This window comes from Stigmatopora nigra, chromosome 1 (assembly GCF_051989575.1).
Source record: "Stigmatopora nigra isolate UIUO_SnigA chromosome 1, RoL_Snig_1.1, whole genome shotgun sequence".
NCBI classification, from domain to species: domain Eukaryota; kingdom Metazoa; phylum Chordata; class Actinopteri; order Syngnathiformes; family Syngnathidae; genus Stigmatopora; species Stigmatopora nigra.
Window position 1 is genome coordinate 6,944,998 of NC_135508.1, and position 15,003 is coordinate 6,960,000.

Below are 15,003 nucleotides of genomic sequence, written 5' to 3' on the forward strand. Positions count from 1 at the left end.
ATTCAACTCATTGCCTGCTATTAAGAATAATGTATGTCCAATTCATTCAAAGTGGAAAACCCGGCTGCAAATGTTCATATTTCAATGCCATTAACAGCTCTAGATTTCCCAAAACTGGACGAGACTGGCAGTGAATGGTCGCTGCCAACCTCTCCCAGTCAAATGAATTGGACATCTATTGGCACCACTAACAGCCAATGAGTTAAATAATGAAATAAATGCAATGCAATTACTTGCTTTCGGGGGGAAACAAACATGGCAAATGCGTGGAAAACAGCCACACGCTTCAAGCAAGCACACATGTGATGCTGATTCATTTTCCATTTTGGTTCAGCTCACTGATTGCAATCTCTGTGCTGAGCCAGGCTTGTGCTGGTTGGTGGCTTGTGTCAAGAATGACAAACATGCCATACCTCTCTCATTGTGTGCTACACTACTTGCAGGCTTACAAAAAGTTGCCTGACTGATGGTAGGGACAAGCACCCATTTGTTCTTTGCATGGAGTCTAATTATCTGCAAAATGTACGCACACCTATTGTTAGTGTGTCTTCCCTGGTTGAAGCACGAGATGACGGAAGTCACTCCATCTGCTGTTGAAGCTTGAGATCCGTAATCCACCCACCTTGTCTTGAACCCTTGATTGTAAACAAGCTGCCACATCTTTATAAACAGAGATCAAGTCTGCCTGCCTCTAAGTCGTACGTACCTCCAGGATTAACTACTGAGTTTCTATAACATTTATTTTCCCTACCGCTTATCCTCATGAGGGCTCTGGGAACTAACTATGGTGGGGACACACTTAATTGGAGACAGGCAACTAATTTAGGGGTCATTTAGAGCAAGGGTTTCAGACTCGGGTTGGTTCGCGGGCCGCTTTAACGTCAACTTGATTTCACGTAGGCCGGACCATTTTAGATATAATTTTGGATTTTTTTAAATAAATGGATTAAAAGAACTGGCTTAAAAGCCCTGAATATTAAGTTTTTTCTATAGATCTAAAACAATGTTTATTTTAGCTTTAAAAAAATATTTTTAGATTTTACAAAATTATTTTTGAACTAAAAACACAGAAAATGGATTAAAAAAATATAGTGATTGATTTAAAAGGGGAAAAATCAGGAAATTTAATATACATCTATACTCTTCATTTGAATTTGATCATAAAACACAAAGTCGGCACTCATGATTGACTTTCCCGGGCCACACAAAATGATGCAGCGGGCTAAATTTGGCCCGGGGGCCGCCGTTTTGACACCATCGATTTAGTGTGTTCAACCAGCCTACCATGCTGGTTTTTGGGATGTGGGAGAAAAACAAAGTACCCAGAGACAACTCCCCTCTGGAATGTGCAGACCTGGGATCAAACCCTCGATCTCAGAACTGTGAGGCCCACGGCCTATCCACTCGGACACCGGGCCCTGTGTTCCTATGACAATGGAACCAAAGGAGACTAGAAAATAGAATCTGTGTCCTAACCTTAAAACATCATCTATCCTCATTTAACCTTGTGAGTGTTGTAAAAAAAAAAATGTAACGAGGGCCAATAATTTTTCATACTCGTTCTAACACAAAGGCTGAGTTCATTTCTCAACAGGAAATTATTTTTTTCCGCTCATCCTGTCTCCTCGAAAGCTAAATGAAGCCTGCTGTTTCCTCTTAAAAAAACATGAACATGAAGATCTGTGACTTTCTCACTTGAAACTCATAGTCGCTTTTCTGCCCAAAAAAACAACAACAGAACAAATGTTGCTTCATTATTAGTGCACTGACCATCTGTCATACTTGAGTTCAAAATGCACTCTCTAATAAAAGGACTTCTGATTGGCTTATTTGTTTACATGCCACAAGGCACAAAATGCGGTTTTTGTCTTCTTTTTCTCGAGACCAAGATGCATATCATGTGATTTTTGACCAAAACTTCTTTTGTGGGAGTCCTCGTTTGACTAGAGTGGCTTTTTTTTACTTGTCCATGCCAGTACAGGCCTGTTTATCTTTTTTTATGTACATGGCCGGTATTCTTTTAACGTCACGTGTCCACAATAATGGCACTGCAAAGTAGGTGCCTTTTTTAAGGGTAGGTACTATGAAGACCCGAATAATAGTAGGCACTGGAATAATAGTAGGGAGTGGAAAATTCCAAATGAATTAATAATAGTAGGCACCGGAATAATAGTAGGCAGTGGAAAATTCCAAAATTAATGAATATTAGTAGGCACAAGATAATTGGTGTCTAAACAGATTCGATGCATAGAATTAACGCTATGATGGAATATTTATTATAAAATCATAACAAGGACAATCACTATTATTTTAATCAACAGTTTACTAGTAGCATGAAACAAAATAATTGTTTAAATTCCACAATTAGCTACAGATTAAAGTCATGATGATCAATTACATACTGCAAGACAACGGATTGTTGTGATTGTTGCAAAGTTCTATTACAGTTGCAAATAATTGCTGCAATGAATTGCGTATAACGTAACTCTCGTATATATTAGGCCTACCAACACATTGTAATTATGTATAATGCAACTCTACCAGTAGCAATTGCAGGTTCTTACTAGTACTAGTACGTTAGTAAAAACAGCACGTGTGCTTTACACGTAGAAAGTTAATGACATAGAACAATGTTGCTGCTGCACGGACTCAATTGAGTTAAAAATCAATAATCGTAGGCACCCGGATAAGAATCGTAGGCATGCGAAAATTTGAGTTGAAAAAATAATCGTAGGCATATGATTATTCGGGTCTTCATAGTAGGTTGGATCTTATTTTTTAGTTTATTTTTAGTTCTTCAAAAAAAAAGCTCAGGATACATGATGGATGGTTCAAATTAGCTATGGCATTTTTAAATTCATTTTCTATAATTAGACTTGACAAATGAGACTGTCACTTTAGATGAGCAATTTGTGGTTAAGCATCCGCTTTTATTACCAGTTCAGCCTTTAAATACACGAGTAGTATTATCATAGTCTTGATAATCCTTGGGATATTGTAAACAATAGAAGAAAACAATGTCAAAATCAGTGGATATAAATGGAAGCTGATTCGTTGTTGAGGGTTATTGTGAATATAAGTGTTGTGGAATACAGAATAGAGATTGTTATCTAGGACTTTCTTCAAAAAATATCATAGGAAACCCTGCAATTTTCACTATTTTAGGATGTCACTTTTTATTAAATTAGAGTAGAACGGTAGTCTCGCTTTAAAAAAAAAACCTGTCAGATTATAAGCATTAACTGGGATTTCCTGTATTCATTTTTTTCTTTTTTTAATGACTCATTCGTTTTCTGAAGTAGTCCTTCCACACCACACTTGTCAAAACATGCCTTATGGAGCAGTTTTTTGCCATTCATAAAGAATTGGATTAGATATTTACAGGAGAAGAGTAGCACAAGACACAATTGTATTATATTAGGTTTATGTTCAAATATCACTGTCCATAAAAGGCAACTGGTAAAAAGGAAGTGACGTTCTGAGAGAGGAAGTAATAGGTCTTAAAAGGGCAATTTAGATTTTCATTATTTGTTTGGTTTTCTCATAAATACTACTGCTTTCCTCTTAATGTACTTCCAAATAAATCCTTGTCATCAGATATGAGTGGGAATGTGGGAGTTGTGTTTGTTCTATAAATATTGGCTAGTAACAGTATACTGCGTTGCACTTTTTATATTTTTTCGTTATATGTTTATTTGACCATTTCAAAGTCACTATTTCATACAAACAGAAATTAAATTTTTAGCTGAATATGGTTTGCCTAAGGGTAGATATGGGCAATCTATGGCCCGCGGGCCACATGGGGCCCGTTAGGCTTTTTAATACGGCCCGCCGACGTTGTCCAAATAATGTTTTTTCCTTTTTTTTCTCCAGGATGGCGCCGTCACGCGGAAGCTAGTGGCAGTAGCTCTGTCCACTCTTATTTGTTTTTCGTGTTTTAAAGCCCTTCTATCTTTTTTTAGATGACATTTTAATATTTCTTAATACATTCCTTTTTACTTGACTTTGTACTTTGCACTTTATACTTTAATGATGAGTGATGAGTATGTTAATACTTTCATCTTTTTATTCTGTATATGTTTCATATGTACTGTTAACGGATGCACTTTTTTATGTGTATCATATCTTGTGCTGACCCCGCCCATCTGTCAAATTTTTAAAGTCAATGTGGCCCCCGGGCCAAAATGTTTGCCTACCCCTGGCCTAAGGCATCCTGACGAATGTAATTTTCAGCTAAAAAATTCCCAAACTTCTGTGTGTTTGTGATGATGCAATTGTGGTTAGCAAGGCATTTTCCACCTACTGGTTTCTTAGGAAGTAAGAGTGAACAAACCTTGAATGATAAGACCAACCCACTGGAATTTAAATTAACGGATGTTCCTCCCAGAGCACCATTTAAGAAATGTAGTCAAGCGACACATCAGTTTTACTTTCAGTTGAGAAACTATGTATTTCTTTCTTTCAGTCAACCCCGATCTGCTCTCGGAAACCCACCTGCTACCGTCTCTGCCCGCAGTCTCGACAGCGCGGGCCTGTGGGAAGGCCCGGAGGCGCAGCAGAAGCGACAGCGCTTCCAGGCATCGGCAATCGAGTGCGGCTCACGGGCCGGGCCCCTGTCGAGGCGACATGGAGGTGGGCATGCGGGTAGTTCGAGGCCTTGACTGGAAATGGGGAAACCAGGATGACGGGGAGGGCCACGTGGGGACGGTGGTGGAGATCGGGCGACAGGGGAGCACCACCACTCCAGACAAGACGGTGGTCATTCAGTGGGACAGCGGCACAAGGACCAACTATCGCACTGGTTATCAGGCTGCCTATGACTTGCTGCTATATGACAACGCTCAAATTGGTGAGTGCTTTGGAATCTAGTCACTAATATATGTGTCAAAGTGATGGCCCGGGGGCCAAATCTGGTCCGCTGCATCATTTTGTGTGGCCTGGGAAAGTAAATCATGAGTGCTGACTTTCTGTTTTAGGATCATATTAAAATGGAGAGTATAGATGTATATTTAATTTGCTGATTTTCACCCTTTTAAATCAATAATTGTATTTTTTAATCATTTTTTCTGTGTTTTTAGTTCAAAAATCATTTGGTAAAATCTAAAAATATATATAAAAAAAGCTAAAATAAACATTGTTTTAGATCTATAAAAAAATTCAATATTCAGGGCTTTTAATCTAGTTCTTTTAATCCATTTATTAAAAAAAATCTAAATATTATATCTAAAATGTTCTTTGGACAAATGCCTCTTTGTCTCATTTGAGATGCTTTAAATTTGTATTTATTTTTTTGCTCTGATCATTAATGACATTAATTCAGACTGTTTAGACAAATTGTAGCTGTCTTAGTTTAATTAACCTACAGATAAGATACTGAATAATGTAACTAGTTTGGAAAAAAATGGTAAAAGTGGAACCTTAACTTTAATTCTATTAATGTATTCTTGCGTTGTTTTCTTCCAATTGACTTATTGAGAATGCAATTTTTCCTGTTTCGCAATGATTGTCATACACAAAAATGTGGAAATGGAGTCATAGATTTACGTCTTGTTTTCCTTTCTGTTACAAAAAGTTGCTGCCTCCTTTTTTCAGGGGTGCGTCACTCCAACATCATCTGCGACAGCTGCAAGAAGCATGGCATCATGGGAATGCGATGGAAGTGCAAGGTGTGCTTTGACTACGACCTGTGTACACAGTGCTACATGAACAACAAACATGACTTGAGCCACACGTTTGAACGTTACGAGACAGCCCACTCTCAGCCGTGAGTAATACACACACACACACAAACATACACACACCCTTTCGAGGACAATTCATCACCCGCCATTTGCTTTGTAGCCATTGTTGTTCTGCCAACATTTCCTGATTGAGTCGGTGGGGTTAAGTGTTGAATTAATTATCTACTGTTTGCCTTTATCGGGATGAAAGAATGTATTCCTTTATATCTGACAATAAGGCTATTCAAAGCTAAATGTTAGTCAGAGTTTACAACTAATCTTGCGTCGATATGCTATAGGTCGGAATCAAACATTGCTGTGGTTAATCAAATGTTGTAGGGCTAAAAAACAAACAGGGTTAGAAACTAAACTTATAAATAAAAAATATATATCAAATAAAAAATATATTTTAATTTCATTTTTTTGTCAAATAGCTTAAAGTCATTTTCTTTATTCAAAATCTTCATTTAAGGAACTATTAACTGTATTTCTTTGCTTTTTTATTTGTTTAATTTTTATTTAACATGTCAAAATCTTCATTTAAGGAACTATTAAGTGTAATTTTTTGCTTTTTTATTTGTTTAATTTTTATTTAACATGTCAAAATCTTCATTTAAGAAACTATTGAATGTAATTTTTTGCTTTTTCATTTGTTTAATTTTCATTTTTATTTAACATGTCAAAATCTTCATTTAAGGAACTATTTCATGTAATTTTTTGCTTTTTTATTTGTTTAATTTTCATTTTTATTTAACATGAAATTCATTTTAATACAGTTTTTCCATTTCGTATGTTATATAAAAAAGCCTAATGATAAAAATAGATAAATATATATCATTATAATTGAGTTCTGATCATTCTTCTTCATTGGTATTCATTGTTGTCAATGCATAGACAGCAATTCAACATTGAGCTGTGTTCTCAATACAAAACTTAATTTACATTGCACAGACAGTGTCCATTTTTAAACATTATATTTTCACTATATAAATACTTCCTTAACCAGTACAGTGTTCCCTCGGTTATCGCGGTTAATGGGGACCGGGACCACCCGCGATAAGTGAATTTCCGCGAAGTAGGGATTCTCCTACAAAAATGCTTAATTTAAATTTAATAAAACAGTACACCATATAGAATACGGATAGAGAGTGAAATTTGTGTTACAAAAAAAAAAAAAAAAAATGTTGTTTCAATGTAATATTTGTATTTTTTTCCCCCAAAAAATCCGTGAAGCTCCGAGTCCGCGGTAGCTGAACCGCGAAGTAGCGAGGGAACACTGTATATCAAATACCATTACCTTCTTTTCTCAGTCAGGACACCACTGTTATCACAGAACTCGATTAAAAGTAAAATTGTGGATGTTTCTGCATGGCGGTTTAGCTCAGAAAAAAAAACTACTTAAAGGTTGCACCCGGTATGTAAACGCTTAGCGAGCGGATTTCAAGTGTCCTGTAAATCCAAAATTACTGGCCTAAGTTCTCTCTTCAGAATGCAGTCTTCTGCATCAGTTCACTGAAATGCTCCAAACTGCTGCAGGCACTGTCTGAATGTCAGCTGGACGGCTTGTGCTCATTTTATAAGGTGATATGTGTGACCTAGTTCCTATAGAGCTAATACTTTATAGCCTACTCCGGATCCGAGTTAACAATTTTGTGTTTCCATGGACTGAAGGTCACGTTTTGTCAATACAAAAATGACAAAAATCATCACATTGCAGCAGTTCAACTTCATTTGTTCATTCTAGTTCTTTGTTTTCTGGCGCTAATGTTTTCCTGACATGCCCTTTTAGAATTATCCCATTTAGGTTTCATGTCATGTGAAAAAAACTTGGTGTTCCTGTATGTCTTGTTGTCATAAATTGGTGGTCTAACGAATTTGGCAATCACTGCACGTTGAGGGTTTCTAAACTAAAACATGTTTGAACAAAACGGTGACGCATTTGAAGTCTTCCGTAAAATAGTCTGACTCTGATGATGGTAATCTAGTTCTCTCCTACTACATGTTATATAACAGTTTGTTGTAACATGGCGTTTGAGGAACAGATATATTGATTTGTCTTTGAGGTTATGATGCGGCGCCCTTGTATTTCTGGAGCTTACTTTGCCCTTACAACAAGCCAATAGGGGACACTGCATGTACAATGGGAAGTAGTAGTAGTAGTCTCCAGTTAACGCTATTGTGAGTCTACTAGTCTCATGTAAAGAAATAAATATATAAATGTACATTGTAGGGTTTTTTTTTCTATGTAAAGCTCTCTTTAAACAATGTACAGCCTTCAACTACCACGGTTTCACTACATCATCATGTTTTTTTCTGGGGAATTTCTTTTGTTAATTCAGATTTTTTTGTAAGTTCATAAAAATGTGAAAATTTACGCTGAAATTCACAAGCAGAAGCCACTCCCCTATTCTCCGCTAGCTACTAAGACTCAGCACTTTTAAAATAAAATACTTCACGGTTTTTCATTTATTGCGGCCATGTCTGGTCTACATTAATCGTGATAAACGAGGGATTACTGTAAACAATAAACAGTGTTAAGTCCTTCCAATGTAATGGTTAATATTACTAATTAGGTAGATTTTTTATCTTTTGTCAATTTACTCAGAAATTATTGCTGTTCACAAGATAAACTGAGAAAGCTTAAATTAAATATGTATTTAAGGCCTCATTAAATTAACTTGTGCTTTACAGAGAACCATGTTATTTTTTTTCAACCTATAGGCAACAACATAACATTTGTTTTGTAAAAAATACACACATTGTTTTAATTATTTAGTTATTTTGAATTATTACTTGGAACTTGTCCTAATTTTGGAAGGCTAAAAGCCAAAGTATTGTTTACAGTAGTATGTGTTGTTGGTTTATGCACGCGGACAGCGCAAGGGGAGCGGAGCATATGTGCTTTGCAGTTAGTTAATCGGCTCTTGCACGCAAACAAGCTGCACGTAGCATCTGGGTATTTATCAGGGCATGTCGCTGCTTAATCCTGCTCTTGCATATCAAGCTGCACACCTCTTCCGGCTCTCTTCCACGCTTCACCCACAGTCACGATCACCATACGTCCAGAGGATTGCCTCTAAGCCTTTTACAACCCATAGGAAAAAAATGATTACAGTGTTCCCTCGCTTATCGCGGTTAATGGGGACCGTGACCACCCGCAATAAGTGAATTTCCGCCAAGTAGGGATTCCCCTTCAAAAATGCTTCCAAAATTCCCCAAAAATTATTATTTATTTTATTTTATTTTTTTAACCCGCCTGTATACAGAACACTATATAGAATACGGGTAGAGAGAGTGAAATTCATGTTATAAAAAAAACAACTTTAAAATATGTTGTTTCAATGTAATATTTGTATTTTTTCTTCCAAAAAAAATCCACGAAGCTCTGAGTCCGCGATAGCTGAACCGCGAAGTAGCGAGGGAACACTGTATATCACCCCTCTTTAACACTACCAATATTTGATTGTGGAAGGGAAAAAAAGGAAAATCTTGCCTGCTATTTGACATTTTTATTATTTCAAAGGCAAGAACAAACTTTTTTTGTCACATTTTGCTGTTACACAAGGATGGAAAATTTGGTAGTTGCACCAAAGCACCAAAACTAAATACTTTCTGTTTATCTAATGGCAAAAATACATTTGATTTGTATCAGAATTCAAATTGGCTGTTCCCAAGCATTATATAATATAGGGTAGGTTATTTTTCTCCATTTTGTTTGGCATATGTAAGTGTTTGTTTGGGTTTGTATTGAATGCTGATTGGCTTAAGTTGTTTGCGCTACCAGGCAGTTTGAGTGCTTTAATTTTAAGCTGCTTTAAACTGTGTGAATTGTTTTTCTCTCTGACTCATTTATGGATATTTGCTGACTAATGAAGAGATTTCTCTATTTCACCACTACGGAATCACAAAAAAAATCCACCAAGTAATTTTTTTGGTTCATTCAAAGTAAACCAGTGTGATCTAATATATTAAAGTAGTGCTACTGGTATTTTTTTTGTCTTGATTTATGCTTCTCTGGGAGTTTTCCCAGGATGACCCTCAGTACGACTTGTTGGCTTGGATGGCAATTGTAGCTCTGCTGCTGTGATCCCATCTGGTCAGAAAGGTGGCATTTGGTCTTTCTGGATTAGAAATCGTGATCCCTTAATAGAGCTTTTGTCTTTCTCAGAATGGCTGCTTGGAAAAGGGCAAACACTGAGTGGAAATGAAAAGAAAATATTTCATATCATGGGAAGTGCATGTGGTATCATTTGTGAAGGCATACTTGATGGCTGTGGTGTTATGAATGATCTCTATTGTTTAATTATTTCCAAAAATATATAAATATATTAAAATCTATAATGAATTATTTCACAATTATTTCAAAAGCAACATGATGACGGAATGCAATTGTAAACAACAGATGTAGACTAATTGGATTAGTCATTATCCATGCACGATTTTTCCGTTTGATGAATGTGCTATATACAGTGTTCCCTCGGTTATCGCGGTTAATGGGGACCGGGACCACCCGCAATAAGTGCATTTCCGCGAAGTAGGGATTCCCCTTCAAAAATGCTTAATTTGAATTTAATTCCAATTTTTTTATTTTTTTATTTTTTCACCCCCCTGTATACAGTACACCATATAGAATACGGGTAGAGAGAGTGAAATTCTTGTTATAACAAAAAAAAACTGTAAAATATGTTGTTTCCATGTAATATTTTTATTTTTTTTTTATTCCAAAAAAAATCTGCAAAGCTCTGAGTCCGCGATAGCTGAACTGCGAAGTAGCGGGGGAACACTGTACTTCATAACAGCAAAAAATTACTAAAACTAAGTAAATGATGCCATATTGAAACCATCAGTCAAACCTGGTAAATATGGGAGACGGATGGTTTTCTGTAGATGTATTCACTGTTGAACAAAAATCATACTCGAGCCAGACTAATGTTTCTTATATTATATATCTTCAATTTCTTGAAATCGCCTTGTTTCTTAATCATATTTGTTGGTGTTTGTGTCTGTCATATCATATATACTAATTATACTTGTACTACAGTTAACACAATCACCATGGACTCTGTATCTATCCTCTTTTTAAAATGGAAGGACCTATTAGATAGTACACAGCCGCAGTCCAGTCGAAAAACCCACAAAAAGTTGTTTACGTGACCAGAGCCAAGTTGGAAAAGCTCCGTTGAATTCAACAATCGCAGTTGATGCTGTCTATGATGGCTGATGTGAACTTGGTTGCACTTAAGCATATATATATAAGGTGGCGCCAACACTTTGCCTGAGCCTGTCTGTTTGGTTAAAGCTCCGCTTTCAAGGATTAACCTCGAAGCATCTGTCTTCAAATGCACACTATTCGCCACACAACTTTGCTCAGACAAAGATTTGCTGCCTTCCGCTACTGAGGATTTCAGGAAATTGGACAAATCTTTACAGCCAGAAAGAGTTATATGGCCTAAGATATATTCCCAAAAGGGCTAAACTTTATGAATAACATTAGAGCTGCAAAGTCTCTATGGTGTTTTTCTGATAGCTCCATTTGTTGGACTCTACTTTAGCCCACACTCTGGATTTCAAATTTTATGATCTTGAGACCGCATCCATCTTGAATGAATGTTAGTCTTTCATCTGAACTATGGGAATAGGCAGCTCTTTTGCACCCCGATCTGATCAAATCTTTACCATAAGGTATGTACTCTTTATTAAGAAACAATGCAGTCTCTGCCTGTGTGTTTTTAGACTGTAGATGTTGTTGCTTGTATCCGTCTGTTTTTGTTTAGTGAAGAATTTGCTTTTTTTAGATTCTAGGCATCACAACAACATTATTTTGACACTACGAGAGATGAAGAAAATATGTTATCCCTTTTTATGGGTTTGAGATTGGTGTCACTTTCGATTTGGTATATTGAAACATATACTGTATTTTCACAACTATAAGGCGCACCGCATTATAAAGCGCACCCTCAATGAATGACATTTTTTCCATATATAAGGCGCACTGTATTATAAGGTGCACTGTCTATTTTGGAGAAAATTTAAGACTTTTAAGTGCGCCTTATAGTCGTGAAAATACGGTAATTGCTATTGACTTCCATGTGTGAAGCACTCACTACACAGTCACCTCTAGAGCCAGCCATTGTTGATGTTTTGGATTTCTTTGTATAAAATCTTGCAGTGGGGGGAGGAGCTCTATGATGGGAGATTTTGTAAACTAAGATGGCATCTGCATATTTAACAGTATTGTTTCAGTTTAGGCGTTTTTTTGTTTTTTTAATATCCGACAGTGGTGGTTTTTCGTTTTTGGTTTTCTGTTTTTTCCATATATAAGGCACACTGGATTATAAGGCGCACTGTCTATTTTGGAGAAAATGTAAGACTTTTAAGTGTGCCTTATAGTCGTGAAAATACGGTAGTTAATATTTTGTCAGGTCTAATTCATGTGGATGGTATGATAGGGAAATATCATTTTTTGGATTAGGATTATCGGGTATGATTATCGGGATTAAAAAGAAAAATACTGCCACTGATTTTCCTCTCTGCTTTACTCGATTTGTTAAGTGGCTACTCGGAGATCTAGGGTCAAGCCATGCACTTTCTATTACAGTAGTGTTTGCTTAACTGTTTTTTAATGTTTTCTTTTCTTTTTCTTTTTTTTTTATCACAGAGTAAGTTTACCACCAAGGCAGAACCTACCACGGATCATCCTCAAAGGAATCTTTCAGGGAGTTAAGGTGGTTCGAGGACCTGACTGGGACTGGGGCAATCAAGACGGTGAGTGGGCCATGAAGCAGGTGCTATTCCGACCCCATAAACTGCCATTGCTGATCCGACTAACCCAGGGTTGCTTGCATTTTTAAAGTGTTCCAACAAACTATGAAAGGGGATGTCAACATTTCTGCATGTGCTTACTTTGCCAGTAACCTGTGTTTGTTCCACAAATGTGCCTTCACTCTACTTTACAGCCTAATACACGTCTCTTCACACATGTGCTTACGTCATAGAGATATCTATGGACTGAATGGTCTTTTTGAGAAAAAAAACTAATTTTTACAAGATAACATAGCTCTGCTCCCATTTCTGGGCTGGAGCGAATGAGTCAAAATGTCATTTTAGTAGCTTCAAGTCACAAACTCATCTGGTTGAGATACTACTACTTGTGATACCTGCATATGGCCATGCTCAATAACCTCCAATCCCACCAAGTACAGTGTTCCCTCGCTACTTCGCGGTTCAGCTATTGTGGACTCAGAGCTTCGTGGATTTTTTCTGGAAAAAAAAATACAAATATTACATTGAAACAACATATTTTACAGTTTGTTTTTGTTATAACATGAATTTCACCCTCTCTACCCGTATTCTATATGATGTACTGTATACAGGGGGGTAAAAAAAATAAAATAAAAAATAAAAATAAAAAATGTTTTGGGAATTAAATTCAAATTAAGCATTTTTGAAGGGGAATCCCTCCTTCGCGGAAATTCACTTATCGCGGGTGGTCCCGGTCCCCATTAACCGCGATAACCGAGGGAACACTGTAGTCTTTCAGATGGATGGTTGAGATGATGTGTTCGGGCAGAGTAGAAGCCTGATGAAAGTTCACGCAAATTACACGATCGATGAATATTGTCTTTGTGCTTCAATCCGACCGTAGAAATTACGTCTTGTCTTTTTTTTCCCACATAGCATTGAAAGGGATTTAACTATTCTTGTCACACTCATGAGTCTAGCATGTGTTGTTATTGCAGAACTGCCCTTCCATTTTCACCTGCAAGATTAGTACTTCTATTTTAATCTGTTGCTGACATTTCTTCCCTTTCCAAACAACTCCTTTTAACAGTGTGGCAGTCAATCCTTTCTCTTGATCTCCTGTTTACCAACACTCTGATTATCTCGTACTTATTTGTGTTTGCGTATGTGTAGGCGGGGAGGGTAAGGTGGGTAAGGTAGTGGACATTCGTGGCTGGGATACAGAATCTGGTCGCAGCGTGGCAAGTGTGACCTGGACTAACGGCACTACCAATGTCTACCGAATGGGTCACAAGGGCAAAGTGGACCTCAAATACGTATCTGATGGCCAAGGAGGCTTCTACTACAAAGACCATTTACCAAAACTTGGTAAGGCTGCTTTCTCTATTGAGTTTACAAACTCTAGTTTGTCCAATACTAGGTTACTTATTGTTAATTTTAATTTCTGTCTTTACAGGAGAGCATGCAGAACTGCAGCGGCAGGAAAGTGCTGATGGCCACTCTTTCCAGCAGGGAGATAAGGTCAAATGTCTCTTGGAGGTGGACATTTTGCGACAGATGCAGGAAGGACATGGAGGATGGAATCCCAAAATGGCAGAGGTGATTATTAAATACATAGAACATTGTTTATTCTCCAATGGAGAAGATTTTTGTGCTGTACCCAGTCATTCCCATTAGTAACAGATTACCAAAGACAATGAAGAATATATTAACTGGTTTCTGGTTTAAGAGTTTTTTCTGTTCCCACTCAGCATTAATTCATTGGGACATAAGCACTTCAATTTGACAAAACTTGCATTCGATGTTCCCTCTAACCTGCGCGCTAGCACAATTGCGCACTATTCTCGTCTTCTCTGCGCAGCAGCAATCATATGGCACGCAGTAAATAAAATCTTTTTTTTTTTTACCCCTTTCCCCATGATGGCGCCGTTTACACGGCAGCCAGTGGCAGTAGCTCTGTCCACTCTTATGTTTTTTGTGTTTTACAGCATGTTTTACATGAAAAATTAGAGGGAACATTGACATGTACCTGCTTATGGCAGGTGTGATACTGGTGTGCCCATAGCGAGCAATGATGATGTCGCTCACACTGGTATTCAATGCGCCCAGGGAGGTTGTCTTTCTGCCCAGACCAACGAAAAATTAGAGGGAACATTGCTTGCATTGGATTTTCTTTGACCTTTTAAGATTGTTTAGACCAGGGGTCTGAAACCGGTTCCACATAGGGCCGCAGTGGGTCCTGATTTTTGTTCCAACCGATCCAGTGCCGACATTTTAACCAATCAGGTGTCTTTAAAACAAGTAGCACCTGACTCTAATTAACTGATTGCACTTGCAAAAGGTGTCCTGGTTGAGTTGGAATGAAAACCTGCAACCACTGTGGCCCTTTGAGGACCGGTTTGAGACCACTGGTTTAGACGAATTCCTAATGTAGTGTAATGATATAAAACAGAACTAAGTGCTTGTGGTCTTTGCTACTGACGGGAACATTGAGGTCAAAGGCATGCATGCAAAGAGAGACCCAGGGCCAAACGGCCTATTT

General features: G+C 37.4%; 1 protein-coding gene across 2 annotated transcripts in view; it reads left to right on the forward strand.

Moving 5' to 3' along the window:
* The window catches only part of mib2 (MIB E3 ubiquitin protein ligase 2), a 39,484-nt gene that overhangs the window by 6,581 nt on the left and 17,900 nt on the right, over positions 1–15,003 (forward strand). For both annotated transcript variants that reach the window (XM_077718487.1, XM_077718478.1), the window contains exons 2-6: positions 4,466–4,849; positions 5,593–5,764; positions 12,379–12,485; positions 13,635–13,829; positions 13,918–14,060. In XM_077718487.1, coding sequence (XP_077574613.1) covers positions 4,627–4,849; positions 5,593–5,764; positions 12,379–12,485; positions 13,635–13,829; positions 13,918–14,060 — 840 coding nt within the window. In that variant the 5' untranslated portion in view covers positions 4,466–4,626. The remainder of the gene's footprint in view (positions 1–4,465; positions 4,850–5,592; positions 5,765–12,378; positions 12,486–13,634; positions 13,830–13,917; positions 14,061–15,003) is intronic.